Source organism: Paralichthys olivaceus, chromosome 4 (assembly GCF_024713975.1).
Source record: "Paralichthys olivaceus isolate ysfri-2021 chromosome 4, ASM2471397v2, whole genome shotgun sequence".
In the NCBI taxonomy this organism is placed as follows: Eukaryota; Metazoa; Chordata; class Actinopteri; order Pleuronectiformes; family Paralichthyidae; genus Paralichthys; species Paralichthys olivaceus.
The window spans coordinates 13,172,187-13,186,938 of NC_091096.1; the positions used below are offsets into that span (position 1 = coordinate 13,172,187).

Genomic DNA, 14,752 nt, shown 5'->3' on the forward strand with positions numbered 1-14,752 from the left:
GTGCAATAACCATATCCACCAGAGGATATGTTTAGTAGGTAATAAATGAATGGATAACAAAGCCCATGGATGCCTTATAAATGTCTCATAATACCTTCTTGACATAGATTCATGACTAACAGACTACATCAGCTTATTAGAGTCACAATCAACCTTTGTCACTTATTTAATTGGAGAATTACAGCAGCTATTCAGACACTTGCAGTTTCACCCAACAAACCCACACAAGCTATGATGAGCAAAGTACATTTGAACCTTGTGTATGAGATGCTAATTTTGACTTTCGACTCATAGTACAATCAAACAGCTGAGGCAATGAGAAATGCGGTCAACTTCAACAACAAGCAGAATCTTTTCTTGCATTTCGTGGAGTCGCCCCCTTCTGGCCACTATAAATAATGCAGTTTTAAGGCTCTGCCGCATTGGCTTCGCTTTTTAGATGAAGTCTGTTTCCCTGTCCTGATGTGTGGACCTTACGTAAAGATGGACAATGCGTCTCTACTTCCTCCCACTATCCAAAATGAAGCCAATATAGCCACACTGTCATCGGTAGCGAGGTCACACGATACATGCGCTCGACCAATCACGGTTCAGTCTTGATGTTTAACCCAGTTTTTATAGCATCAAATAACTAATTAAAACCTAATTTACCAGGATACTGAGCACTTTTATCAGTGTGATAATAACTACCTAAAATGACAGGAAGCATCTTTAAGGAAACGTTATCTGACAGGTACATTAACTGTTTATTTTCGCACCATATCCCATCCACTAACATGGGGAAGGCAAGGTTAATGACCTGGTCATTAACCTTGGGGGGGGGGGGGGGGGGGGCTGTCATGGCGACCACAACTTGACAGCTGCTGGTGAACCGTGCCTGTGTGGCTCCGCCCCTCGTCCCTGCAGCGCTCAGTTGTTTCTGTGGCAGACTTCAACAGCTCGTGCACCTGAACGCGACTCTGGAGGTAAAGTCTCAACTCTTTACTTACACAGATCCACTTTAGAGCCGCTGATCCGTGAAGCGTCTGCGTCTGATCTGTGTTTTCATGCAGCACTTCCACAGAGTCAGAAGTTTTCCAGCTCAGCGATCTGTGAGGCGGTGATTCGCTGGACTGAGATGAACTTTTTTCAGACATGCTGCCGCCGTTACATAATCCGCAGCTCTCCTCTAACATCCTGTCGTCATATCGTTCATGTTTACGAGTTGAACTCAAGCTCTTCAGATTGTTAAAGTTATACAAAGTTGTTATTGCAGGATGCTGCCAAACCTAAAACCACTGTGAGATAGTTGTCCAGCAGGTTTGATGATGGTGATGTATTTTTTCATTCACGTCATAAACACGTTAACATTTCTGTTTCAGGGACTAATTGGTTGGGTTTGCTCTTTGTTTTGGTGAAACCAAACTCGCCTTTCCACTTATCTTCTTATTTATTTATTTCAACTCTAGTGTTTTATCATATAAGACAATGTTTTGTCTCATAATATCTAATCTGGTCTATCAGAAGACAAAACAGTATAATTAGGATTCTGATAGTCATGTCCTCAAAAAAATCAGTTAGCATAAAGTTGACATAGACTGCCTTCATCATGCCTTATCTGTTGTATGACACTGTAACTGCTCTCCTATAGTTAATGTTTAGGCACAGAACTGAAGCTCTGCAAAGTCATTTGAAGGTTATGCAGTGTTGTTTGTGCCTGAATCAGTCAACCCTGCAAATGGTCTGAGATAGTTAATTTAACTTTACTTTCATCAATGTGATCAACACGCCCACATTTCTGTTATAGTCCCTGGTTGGTTGTTTGTGACTTCTTGTGTCTTCTTCCCACTCTAATCAATACCCCTCTAATAAAAATCACCCAATACACTGTTTATGGAAGAAAATGTTTCATCTAATACTATCTTATCTGGTGTATCTGTGATACTGTGATGATTAAGACTGGGATATCCTCCTGCAGTCACTTTACATGTAGGTGTGTTGTGTTAACGCAGACATGCGGGTGGCAGTGATCGGAGCCGGGGTCATTGGTCTATCAACAGCTCAGAGCATCTATGAGCGGTATCACTCAAGCGTTTCCCCGCTGACCATCGAGGTGTATGCAGACCGTTTCACTCCACTGACCACTAGTGATGGAGCCGCTGGCTTCTGGCAGCCCTACCTGTACGATAAGGGCAACGTCCAGGAGACGTGAGTGCATTGTCTTCCAGCATCTTTGAGCTGCCTTTGAATTTCTCTTTAATTTAGGCCACAAAAATTAAGCATCACTTTAACGGCGTATTTGTCCTGACCCTCAGGAAATGGAATAAAGAGACATTTGACTACTTGCTGAGCTGCCTCAGCTCATCAGAGTCTGTAAATATGGGTATATTCCTTCAGTCTGGCTACAACCTCTGCACCGAAGCTGCCCCAGTGAGTAGTACTTGGTTTGTTTACTTCACAGAGATGACCTTATTCACAAAACATTTTACAACTAATAACAAAGATTTAAAAAATGACATACGACAATGTCACTTCAAAGACTCATTCATACGTCTATCAATATCTGTCATATGCAACATCTGACATTAACACTTTCTAGTGTTCAGCTGTTAGTAGAACTTCAGCTGCACAAAGCATTGTGTCCTGCAGTGGACTGAAAACACCAGCAGAGCTGAGGGTTGGGTTCATGCTACCATTCAGGGGTTATCTGGGCTTCTGCATCCTGAGTGCTGTCATAATAAGTGATGTGTTCTTGAATTGCAGGATCCCTCCTTCAAAGATATTGTCCTGGGCTTCAGACAGCTCACAGAACGAGAGCTTCAGATGTTCCCTGGATACAAGTAGGTTCTCGTCGGCCACCCTATTACCCATCTCACAGTCTTCAAATGTTTGAATGTAAATATCCAACTAATATCTAGCACATTACTGGGGTTTAAAACATAATTCTACTAAGTGTAGATCCCATGCTTCCCAATAAAAGATACAAATATTTACATTTGTATGGGTAATGGATAAGTAAGTACAAGTATGGATCATTTTGTGTTTGTGACTTTTCATCTTTTTATTTGTGTGTTGTGATATTTCCAGGTTTGGGTGGTTTAACACTGCTCTCATGGTGGAAGGTAAAACATATTTACCTTGGCTCATGGACTGGTGAGTAATTAGCGTATTTCTGAAGTGTTTGTTGTGTCGGCATTTTCTTTTAACTTAATTTAACAACTCTGAAGTGAACTCTGGTCATCTTCATGTGGCGCCTGTTTGCAGTAACATTTATTACCCAATAAAAAGATAAAAGCAAACAACTGACTGCTGGTTTTACAAACGTCGTATTGATTTTATTACAAATTCTTGGTGTACCATTCGAGACTAACAAAGTCTTATCTTACACATTTAATGCATGATAGTGCACATGGACATATACTATACACTAATCTGCCAGATGTCTTTTTATCTTGAGGAGAACTGGTTCTTTACTCAAAAAGTGTATTTTTCAGAAGTACATTGTCCAATGCTCCAAATAAAGTTTTTGTTATTTTCAGGTTGCAAAAACGGGGGGTCAAATTTTACCAGAGAGAAATTGAGTCCTTCAAGGAGGTTAGTGACTGCTTTTCAATATTATACCTACATCTACAGTATTTTTCATTAAATACGGTTTCCACTGGGTTTTAGAAAGTCTAAAAAAGTTAAATTCAATCATTTAAGTCCTTATAAAGTCGTAAATATGTGAAGTATTATGTACTAAATATATTTAGGTAAGACCCAGTTATGTTAACATTTATTTATTCATGTAACTTCCTTTGTGTTTTAAAATGATTCTTTTTCTTTTGCTTTTAAAAAGAAATGTTTCTGCATAGTTTGTATTGCCCTCATGTATTGGAGTTCTTTGCAATGATACAGATATTAACAGATATACTGTAAGTCATTCTGGGAATAGGATATTACTTCATATCTGTCACACTGGAAATTGGTCTTAACTTTTATTCCTTATGATCTCAAACACGTCTTAAAGTCTTAATTAATTTAGCTGGAAACCCGCAGGAATGCTGATAAAGTTTACAGCAGTCACTCAATGTTATCTCTTGTCAAATTGTTCTCTCGTATCTTCGTTAGTTGGCAGAAACTGGGGCAGACGTTATCATAAACTGCACTGGCATGAGATCAGGAGCGCTGCAGCCTGACCTGGACCTGAAACCAGGCCGTGGTCAGATAGTGAAGGTGAGAGTGAACAGCAATCAAGTGTCTTGTTTATAGTTTTTATAGCCAACTATAAAGGCAGAGGGGAAATATCAGATGAACCGTGTTGTTCCCTTTGGTTTCAGGTGGACGCTCCGTGGTTAAAACATTGGATTCTGACCCACAACTTCAAGGCGGGAGTCTACAATTCACCGTACATCATTCCAGGGTACAATGCTCGTGACAACGTACTGACCGCAAGCAGCAGACATTCATGTTTCCAACAGTTTCCATAGGCTTGGCTGCCAATACTGGATTTTTCTTGGGAAGTTTCAGTGGCTTAAACATAATGCTCATTGCTTTGCAGTTTTAGTCTATTTCAACTTTGCCCCATGTGAAATTTGGCTAAATTACAGTGTATATTATTTAACACATTCATTCCAGCGGTGGTTGCAGAGGTCGGACCGTTGTCCTGTTACTATCGTGATGCATGCTGTCACACATCTTTATGGTAATGACCAGAAAAAACCCCAAAGAGTGTCTGTGTCTGCAGGAGTCGTCTTGTGACTGTCGGTGGGGTTTTCCAGTTAGGAAACTGGAGTGAAAATAACAACTCTGCTGACCATAAGAAAATCTGGGAAGATGCTTGCCGGCTCGAGCCCAGTCTCAAGGTGAGGCGATGTCAGAAGTTTTGCAGTTTTTAATCCGTGTTATACACATCATCAACTCACTTATTCGTTCGCTGTGAACATTCCTGCCGTGTTCTCAAATGTGCTCACGCCGATCATATTTGTAACATTTTACTGCAGGACTGTCAGGAAATGTTCTGGAAAATGTCCAGAGAATCTGAATCAGACACTCCAAATTTAAAAATTTTCAGTTTATAAATTTTAAATGATTGTTCTATTAAACATTTTAGTAAAAAGTGCCATTTCGGTTTTTGAGATAATAACTAAATTCTTTCAACACATGTTAAAGGTTCACATGTTAGAGAGCTTATACTGTATGTTGTTGTGGTGTAACCGCAGCATGCCAGGATAGTGGAGGACTGGTCCGGCCTCAGGCCTGTTCGCAGTAAAGTCCGACTGGAGAGGGAGAACGTACAGGCTGGTGCTAGGACAATAGAGGTAAACCACAACTGTTGATCAGGACTCAACACAGGAATATGATCACATGAAGCTCTTAAACACTGTGGCTCTCTCTCAGGTGATACACAACTATGGCCATGGAGGTTTTGGACTCACCATTCACAGAGGCTGTGCCCAGGAGGCAGCGAGGCTCTTCGGTCAGATCGTGGAACAAAAAGGCCAAGGTCTAAAAGCTCGCTTGTAATCTTGTGTCCCAGAGTAATGAAAAAAGGAATAAAAGATACACCCATCACACATCAGTGCCTTTACCCAGATGTTGTCTACCCCAACATCGAAATCCAACAGATGTTCCGAATGATTTATCTTTGGTGTAATAACTTAAAGCAATATAATGTGAATGTGAAAAAAGACACACTACTATTGGTGTTCTCATCCAGTATTAATTAAGAGATGGCTCATGCACATGTAGTAAAATTGTGCGTCTATCTATGAAGTCTGAGCAATTAAAAAAAACTGATACAAAGTGCTTATGAAAATGTAAATACAGACAATAGTAGAGAAACCTACTGATAATGATTCTAAAGTATAAAATCACTAGATTTTAAAGATATTAAAATGGTGATAAAAATAAAATCATGACTGTTGACTCTCTGAAATGGTGAAACAAGCTCCCCATTGACATCAGGACAGAAGAGGCTACACATCTTCTACCTTGGCTAAGAAGATGGTCTTAGTCCAGTTGAACTAATATGTTGCACTTACTTGTAGTAATTTGCAGTTAATGTACTTACATGATTCTTGCTGTTTTGAGTTTGTACCCCCATGGCTGATTGCACTTTTTGGAAGTCGCTTTGCATATAGCTAAATGATGTGTAATGTTAAAGAACAACATGATAACACTGCACTTTTACAAAGATTATTTACTATGGTGTCATACACATTTACACTCAGTGTGTTGACATGAATCTGTGCACACAGACATTTACTGCAGCTCTCTATCTCAAACACTGGCTCAGCTTTACTGTGCCAGTTAATATCCTTTCTTTTTTCTTTTTTAACAAAACGTTGATCAGTGTGATACTGGTAGAATCAGACTGGGAACAATCCGTCTCCACATCATCCTTTGTCACAAACAAAAGCAAAGACAACAACTAAACCAGATATTAATACAATATATACAGAAAGACAGAAAGTAACATCCTGGTAGATGGTTGTTAAGGTCAATGTGTACAGTTTATTGATCGTAACACCAATTTCTCCTCTATTTTAACTAGAGCTGAGGAATCTTTGGGATGTTTAAATACTCTGATTCCAATTGCTTAATACTTTAATGTTGACTTACGTAATGTTTAGGACCTGCAGACTCGTTTCATTTGTGCTACTGTTATGAAATGCTGTCGGCTGAATGATGTCAGGGATGTTATTTTGCTCTGTTGGAGATTTGTCCACTTGCTGTAAATAAATGGCCACATAACGATGAAGACTTTTGGTTATTACCAGGATAATAACTACAGTCATCACGGCCTTTTCCTAATTTCTTCAGCAGCAAACAAATATCATCCACGTTAAAGAGTGAAATAACACTGACTCAAGCAAAGAACATATTCATCACAGGAGTGTAAAAAGGATTCTGTACTGTCAGTGACTTACTCTACTGTACGTCCTCGAACTTGTGAATCTTAAGTAACTTTAATTTAATCTAATCATCTCCTGATTTGTTGGTGGAACTGTTTTTCAATCCAACGATAAACTTTTGATAAAGCCGAGTTTGTGACTTGTGTTCACAAGATAATTCTCTCCTATCTAAGCATTTATATCCAGTATTGCAGATAGAAGCAGCCTTTTCACAGTTAAGACAAGGTCTCTCAACCACAAACTGAATAGGTACTTTTAAGGGTCTTTGAGAAAAAGATTTGAAGCTAGCTCCTGACACCCTCTGTATTCCCCTGTGCTTCTCGTACATTAGAAAAGCAAGATTCAGTTACTCTGCTCTAACCTCCCATTGTCTCCACCATTTGTTTTTGCACTTGTTCAGGTCATCTGGTCTTCCCAGTCACCCTGTGTGCAGTCATACAGTGGTGAGATTGTGACAGCAATGGCGGTTGAAGACTATTAGTACAGTGACATGTAAAAATATTGTGCTGCCTGACTCGTAGGATCATGGGGTGACACTGGAGATGGACTCGGAGAGCTTGTTTAGTTCCCTCACCCCTCCTTGCCTCTTTTCTCCTCTGCGGTCACCATTCGGTCACAGCTCCGGCCGGGACGTCCTCAGCCCTGGGAGCCAGAGCTTGAGTTGGGGTTTCCCTCTGAGTTGTGGGAGGAGGAGGAGGCCCTGCCCATCATCTCCTGGCCCCACTCACGGTGGCTGGACTCCTGCAGGCCGCGGCCTGTGGTCTCAATCGGCAGTGCACAGGAGGCGACGGCAGCAACGAGGCAGCAGCAGCAGTACACTGAGAGAGCCAGGTACACGGAGGACTCCAGCATCACCTGCAGGATGAGGACAAACAGGCATCTTTACTCTTCCTCATTCTGTTCTGTACTAAAAGTAGAACATGGGAGCTGGGTGTTACCTGTGCAACAAAGGGAGTGATGAGGGCACCGACTCTGGCCATTCCACTGCTTGTTCCCAGGCCTAAAGCCCTGGTTGCTGTTGGGTAAACCTGCAGAGTAACAAAAAAACCACTGAGGAGGGAGCCTTACTCAGGTCCTGGCTCTATTTACTCAGCTATGCATCGATATCCAATAATTGTTGTATTTTACGCAATAAAGCAAAGAAACTGCACACGTATTGGACCTCTAACCTCTGGAGTGTACACATAAGCAGCCTGGAATCCTCCTGCAATAAAGGCTCTGGCGATGAATATCAACACTGTCATGGATACCCTGCAAGAGACCAACCAATACAAATCAGAGTAGAGTCCAGAATGAATCAAATGTTTTATAAAGCAGAGCCCACGTTACCTCCCAACACAACCATAGAGTGGAATGATGCACAGAGAGAAGACGAGGAAGCACAACGCCATCGTCTTCCTCCGTCCCAGTCGATCGATAGCCCACAGTGTCACCAGCAGTCCTACACAACACAAACACAATCAGTTAACTTACCTTACTTTAATTTTTACCAAATGTAAAAACAATTTTTACCTTTAATTTATGTAAGTGATTAATGTTGTGTTTTGTTAATATGTGGCTTCGATATGCCCCCAAGCCCTCGGTACACCGACATGGAAGCCACCAGATATGATTGTGTGTTCTCTGTCAGAAAGACCTATCCACATTAATGTGTATTGTTATATATATTTTTCTTATATTAGCATCATCTTTCTTTTTAATTGTCTCAGTACATCTAAAGAAGTATGAAATAATGCAGTAACAGGTATATTATTAAAGAAAAAACATTTCTTAGGGTCAAAAACAGTATAAAAATAGTAAAACAGTGTTGTAAAACAGTGATACATAAGTGCACCTATCAAGAATTTAATTCCATATTATCACTGTAATTACTGTACAGTAAAAAAAAAACAGCCACCAAACACATTATTTAATAAAAAATTTACTGGATATATTTTGAAGAGTAACATTTACCTGGGAATTCAGACAGCGTCGTCCACAGTAGATCTTTATAGTCATCGGAGTTCAGATATTTACACTCCAAGTTGCATCGGAGCTCCATCTTATTACCTTTGGACACTAGAGGGAGGCACAAAACCAAACTCAAACACATGGCCGCACGACAACACCAGCACATGAACCTCACAGCATGCATTTGTCCCATCAGCAGCAGTGCAGGCGGAACTGAAAACATTAAAGATAGCACAGTTCCATTAACTGTCCCTGTCAGCTGTTGTTGATGTGATCAGCTGCATGTCAAAATGCCTTCAATATTGTATTTCCACTGATTTCTTAAAGGATGATTTATTTGATGTTTATTTGTCCCAAATTCTGTGTTAGTAAATGTAAAGGTTTTAAGTAACACAATTATTTAAACTGTGTGTGTGTGTGTGTGTGTGTGTCTTTTAAGGTTAATTTTAGGGTTACGGTTGGTAAGTAGCATCTATTGTAAGATTAGAATCTCCAGGAAATCAATGTAAATCAATTTAATCTCCTCTGAAATTATGGAGACACAACAGTGTGTTTGTGTGTGTGTGTGACTCACTTCCACATGCGCCTCCTTCCTGAAACAGCTCTGTGGTCAGAAGCACCAGTCCATAGTAAGAGAAGGCATTGGCAAACCTGAGGAGAGAGAGACAATGAAACAATGAAAATTCACAGAGTGATGTCTACTGTACTAGAATGTACACTTTTGGAGATTAAGAAAAAAAAGGAAACCAGTGAATGAAGATAATGACTTCATGCCATTTTCTGTTATTCCATTTACCAAATAAACCACAGCAGAACTGTGGTCCAGCGGAAGTGAGAGGAAAATAAGTCTTGAATCTTCCCACGATCCTCCTGGATAAAAAAAAAACGACACATGAAATAACTTGAATTCAAAGATTAACACATAATTACTGACACACCATAATGTCTGAATTATAAAATAAGAGGACGTGCGGTCTGCAGAGACAAACTGCACCTGTCTGTCAGCAATTAGCTTTCCCAGGGGCATCGGTGCTCCGTTCTCTGTGGCGATGCGCTTCAGCGTGGCCAGAGCTTTTTCCTGGTTTCCTGTCAGCACGTCGTATCGAGCGCTCTCAGGTAGCCACTGATCCCACCACACCCCCAAAAAACAGGCACGTCAGTTGAAGGACCTGTAATCTGCTGTGCTTTTATGTTTTAGACTGATCACACCGTACTCACAAAAGACAGGATCGCAAAGATGAAGAGAGGAATGGTGGAGAGGCCGAGCAGCCAGCGCCAGCCCAGAGTGGGCATCACCAGGATCGCCAAGAGGACCTCAAACACAGTGCCCAGCGCCCAAAATATCTGCAAAGCAACCGCAGGAAGCACAAGTTGCAAAAGAAAAATTGATCTAGTGTCAAAAATGGACAAAAATGCTGGTTACAGAGAATTTCAGTGCAGTGCAGTTACAGCTGCATGTTTCCTGGACGCCATTAACACTATGGTGAGCTGATGATAGTTGTGTGTGCCGTACCTCAATCAGTAAGATGCACGTGGCTCTAGACTTCATAGGCAGAAATTCAGCGTACAGTGTCACCCTGATAAGGAGAAACACTCTGCTGTTAATCCAAACTTAAAATCATTCATCTGATGTATCAGATTAGAGAGATAAAGTGAAGTTACTCACGACTGTGGGGCTCCTCCGATGCCAAAGCCTACCAGCGCTCGGATGACAAGGATCCAACCGTAAGTAGGTGCAAATGCACTCATCAGGCCGTAGAACATTGTCCACAACACACTCATCTTCAGACCCTGCGTGTGCACGTAAAGAAAACAAACCAAGCTGCCTGATAAACTGTGGTGATCTGGCAAGGTTCACATGTCTACATCACTTTCTCTCAGAAACACAAAAGCTAAACTTCTCACAGTGACAAAGCCAGATTGAAGTTTGTCCTAAAGGAAACAGATGTCAACTCTATGACAAATAGTAAGTTATTAGAACTTACTGTTTTTCTGCCGTATTTGTCGGATATGTTTCCCCACAAAGAAGAACTGATCATCATCCCGATAAATACGGCCTGCAGCAATGAAAAGAAATGATCATGGAATTGGTCTAAAACATTTCAAGATCCAAGTTTTAAACACAGGGTCAACTGTACATTGAACGGGCTAGCTCTGGAATAAGAGCAATGTCATAGAAAATATGTTTAATAAAAAAGGAAGGTGGATGTTAGGTATAGATGGATAATGAACAGGAATTGAATTGCAAAGCCTGTCATAATATTTTCATACTGCAAACAGAACTGTAGCTTTTTGTTTTGGTGTGATCCACTAAAGTTTGCTGAATGGGAAATTTTCATTCAAATATCTTCTGGTGAAAAGGTTCAAGGTTGAATGTCTCAGTCATGGATTTGGTTAGAAAAGGCCTTTTCTGTTATCTGTATAGTTCATCTGCTCTCATGTTGTTTGATATTATACTAAAAGTAAATATGGCTTTGCAAAACATTTCTAAAGGCTTTAAATAACCATTGGTCTGCTGCCACATGGTCATCACTGCTCAATACAGGCACTTATTTCTAACCAATCCCAAAGCACTTAATCAATAAGTAGCAGGGCAGTCACATGGCACTGCAGGCAAGAGCACTTTACAACATCAGAGAGCCATTACCGATGTCAGCAGCGCCACCTCCAGGCTGGGCAGTCTCCACTCACAGTGGAGTTGTGGGGCTAAGATGCTGAGGATCATCATCTCCATGGCATCTGCCATCTAAACAAACAAACAATAATAAATATATAACTAAATAATCCTCGCAGACAATTCATTGTATGTTCTTTTAACAACACAGCAGGGCTTACCCAGGCGAGACCAGTGAGGATGGAGAGTTTCCACTGAAACGTCCCAAAGCCGATGGCCTCCACAGCATCTTCTACCATGAATGTGTCTGGAGGAAGGAGACATGCGTGAGTCTAATGTGTGAGTCTAAAGGAGTAAATAAGTTGTCTGAGATAAAGTGGAACTGTGCTCTACTGCACCATCAGTCGGATTGGCGAACTCCCGAGGTACTGGAGCTCCATCTGCAAGAGCCACAGACTCCAGATCAGTCTGCTCTGCGATCCTGATAACCTGCTCTTTATTGTCGCCATCGTCCTCGGAGCGTGTGCTCTCACCTGTGCGACGGAAACGGATGACACTGCAAACAAACAGACGAAAAATCAAACATGGACAAGAGAGTAACATGGGGTTGAACATTGGGAAGAGGTTGAGGTCAAATGCTCTGGAGAAATTCTAAATTATAATTTCTTACTAATAAGTAATAGCTTGATTATTTCTATTTATGGGTTAAACTTGCAAGATGATAGCTACATTCACAGCCAAAGTAGCTACAATAAAATTGCCATGAAAAAAAGTTATTCTTTGTTTGTGCTACGAAATAAATTGAATCAAGAAAACCAACCACTTTATCATGTTTCATAATGGTCATAAATTTTCATTCAGAATGATGTTATGATCATGGGAGGGTTGTACGGGCCAGTTTTGATTATTGGTGGGATACTCTCTCTCTATCTGCCCCATTAATTACTCCCTAGAGGGCGTGAGGATGAACATAGCTACAGTTTGACTGAGGAGTTTCAGAGGTCTGGTGCCTTCCAGTTGAGTAAAACTGAGAGTCGGAGGCTGTTGCCTAGGTGATGTGAGATTTTTCTGGCAGTGAGTTTATGAATGGGTGTCAATGTCATCCCATGGGTAAACCATGTTAGGCCAACTGACAGCACTGCATGCTCTCCTCTGCTAACCTTGTAACAGCTAATTACCCAGAGAATTGCATGTTTGCTACAGACAGAAGGTGTAATCTTCTCCCACATGTAGATAATGGTTCGTTTCTACAGGATGAAAGTCTGTACGAGAACTTGAGGAGAGGCAGTGATGTCTGAACACTGTAATTACATAACACTGCCCACGTGCTATGGGAAGTAATGGTGCTGCAGAAATATTTTATTTAAAATCTAGACTGAAAACAAAACCTTTCAATAAACTATTTTATCTGTATAGCATGGCTGTATTCTATCCTGTTTCATTTGTTTACTCCTTCAACTTATCTATAATTTTATATGGATTGTTCTTTCTTTTACCTCTTTCAATCTCTTTACTCCTTTTATTCTGCTGTTTTTAATCATTCTTATTTTGTTTGATTTTTGATTTTGAATTGATTCATTTTAATTTTGTCTCTTTGTTGTTTCTAATGTCCTTGTAAAACACCTTGAATCAACCTCTGTGTATGAAATGTGCTGTATAAATAAAACAGCCTTGCCTGGCAGATGAGTTTATAACATGTCTGGTTAAATCTCTTTTACTGTAAACTACTCTCACTTTCACTATCAAGCTCTTGAGACAAAAATCTGAAGAAGTGAATGTATAAATATCCAGCTACATAGTAAAAAAAAAACCCTTTATGTATCAACATTCATTTTCTTTATAGCATTTTAGACATTTAAATGATAAACAATTTTGAAACCTTTTTGAAAATCATTGCCATCATCCCCTTATTATTCTTCGTGGTGATTAGAAATCATCGTTGAGATGAGAAACTACTGAGCAATGTTGAGTAGACTTGCATGGGCCCACCTTGAACTGAATGTGTGTGCAGCAGGGTTGGGAATAGATCATGTTATCTGCACTGACATGACAGCAAACACAATTACAAGTTAGGATGGAAAAGTTATCAGGCAAAAATCACAATAAAGCAGCTTCCTGAGAATTAATGGTCTCCTGAGGGGAAACGCCAGGATTGTAAATAAACTGCACCACAAGGAACATGCCAGGTTTGATTCTGCTTATATTTCCTCAGGCTGAGAACATGTCTCAGGTCATATGAGTGGATACACGTTGTGATGATGGGACTGGTGCTTCTGGGGAATGTCAGGCTGTTTGAGCTGAAGGGACAAACACGACGCGAGGCTGACAGAGGGCGTCGCGTCGGACAAACACGCTGAGAACAGAAGGAACAACAACAGACAGAACAGACGAAGGCATCGACGCGCAGGCTGAGGCGTGTGATACTCACGGCAGCTGTCTCAGTTGGAACAGATCATCGTCCATGTTGCTGTGTGTTGTCTTGACGCTCCGTTTGGCCTCATCGCCGTTTACATGATCACGACGAGCTGCGATTTCAGCACCGAGGAGAGCGACAGACCTGCTACGGTGTCCGCCCCGATCAGCCAATCAGAGGCCGCCGTGCGCAGCGCGGCACAGCACGAGACCGACGCGGCGAGAGCGAGAGAGCGTGGATCAGGATGATGAGCTGGCGAGGATCCGTGGTCCACACATGATCCATCAACACACACACACACACACACACACACACAGTTCTGTCCCTAACCCTAAAACCAAGGCTTAACCCCCAGAATGTTCTCTCATTGATGGTACTGAAACAAAATTGGCCCTCATAACTATAGATAGACACAAACACACACACACACAAACAGTCAGTGATGGGACTTTACCACAATGGGCTCTTAAATAAAATCATTGATGAAACAATTTTCATGTCACTAAAAATTCACTTTTATAAAATAGCAAGAAAGATTTGTTTCGTTTCCTGCTGGTTTGACCGAAGTCCTTGCTCACTTCCCTTTTCTCTTTCTTTTCATTATAAATTATGCCAAATATTTTACAGTGACTGATACATCTATAAATCTATTTTCACAATATCCCCTGTGTCTATTTTCTGCTTAAATGTTTTACAATGACTGGCTGAATACACACTTATATGTTTTTTTTCACAATGTCTCCCGTGTCTATTTTCGGTTTAAATTGATATAGTACTGTTTACATGTAAACACACACATATCATTTTCATTATATTAACACATTATGTGTTTTTTCTGTTATACTGTTTCAGATCAACAGTGCGCATCAACCGTTCAGTCTGGATACGACACACACTTGG

General features: G+C 40.8%; 2 protein-coding genes across 3 annotated transcripts; one reads left to right on the forward strand and one right to left on the reverse strand.

The window, feature by feature from the left end:
* The first annotated feature begins 835 nt into the window (after window positions 1–835).
* Window positions 836–5,873, forward strand: LOC109638130 (D-amino-acid oxidase). 2 transcript variants are annotated; one of them, XM_020100951.2, is made up of 11 exons: window positions 836–965; window positions 1,992–2,187; window positions 2,295–2,409; window positions 2,743–2,819; window positions 3,067–3,132; window positions 3,519–3,573; window positions 4,090–4,194; window positions 4,299–4,381; window positions 4,706–4,823; window positions 5,181–5,279; window positions 5,359–5,873. In XM_020100951.2, the coding sequence occupies exons 2-11, from the start codon at window positions 1,994–1,996 to the stop codon at window positions 5,482–5,484; spliced, it is 1,038 nt and encodes a 345-aa protein (XP_019956510.2). In that variant the 5' UTR covers window positions 836–965; window positions 1,992–1,993; the 3' UTR covers window positions 5,485–5,873. The 2 variants fall into 2 exon arrangements, with proteins under 2 accessions (XP_019956510.2, XP_069379165.1); XM_069523064.1 differs by lacking the exon at window positions 836–965 and adding an exon at window positions 1,185–1,310.
* A 406-nt stretch (window positions 5,874–6,279) lies between these two features.
* On the reverse strand, window positions 6,280–14,660 carry svopa (SV2 related protein a). Its single transcript, XM_020100950.2, has 16 exons — window positions 13,868–14,660; window positions 11,838–11,995; window positions 11,661–11,746; window positions 11,473–11,571; window positions 10,811–10,882; window positions 10,492–10,616; window positions 10,339–10,402; window positions 10,044–10,169; window positions 9,820–9,948; window positions 9,622–9,695; window positions 9,400–9,476; window positions 8,829–8,933; window positions 8,205–8,316; window positions 8,045–8,126; window positions 7,814–7,903; window positions 6,280–7,730 (listed from the first exon to the last, which is right to left on the reverse strand). The coding sequence occupies exons 1-16, from the start codon at window positions 13,900–13,902 to the stop codon at window positions 7,512–7,514; spliced, it is 1,653 nt and encodes a 550-aa protein (XP_019956509.2). The 5' UTR covers window positions 13,903–14,660; the 3' UTR covers window positions 6,280–7,511.
* Window positions 14,661–14,752: the final 92 nt, after the last annotated feature.

Coding starts and splice junctions, on each gene's coding strand:
- svopa (XM_020100950.2), bottom strand. CDS start 13,902: ATGGACGATGATCTGTTCCAACTGAGACAGCTGCC. Junction 10,883..11,472: donor AGGTGGCGCTGCTGACATCG/GTAATGGCTCTC, acceptor TCATTGCTGCAG/GCCGTATTTATCGGGATGAT. Junction 10,617..10,810: donor ACAAATACGGCAGAAAAACA/GTAAGTTCTAAT, acceptor GTGCACACGCAG/GGTCTGAAGATGAGTGTGTT.
- LOC109638130 (XM_020100951.2), top strand. CDS start 1,994: ATGCGGGTGGCAGTGATCGGAGCCGGGGTCATTGGTCTATCAACAGCT. Junction 2,820..3,066: donor CAGATGTTCCCTGGATACAA/GTAGGTTCTCGT, acceptor TGATATTTCCAG/GTTTGGGTGGTTTAACACTG. Junction 4,824..5,180: donor GGCTCGAGCCCAGTCTCAAG/GTGAGGCGATGT, acceptor GTGTAACCGCAG/CATGCCAGGATAGTGGAGGA.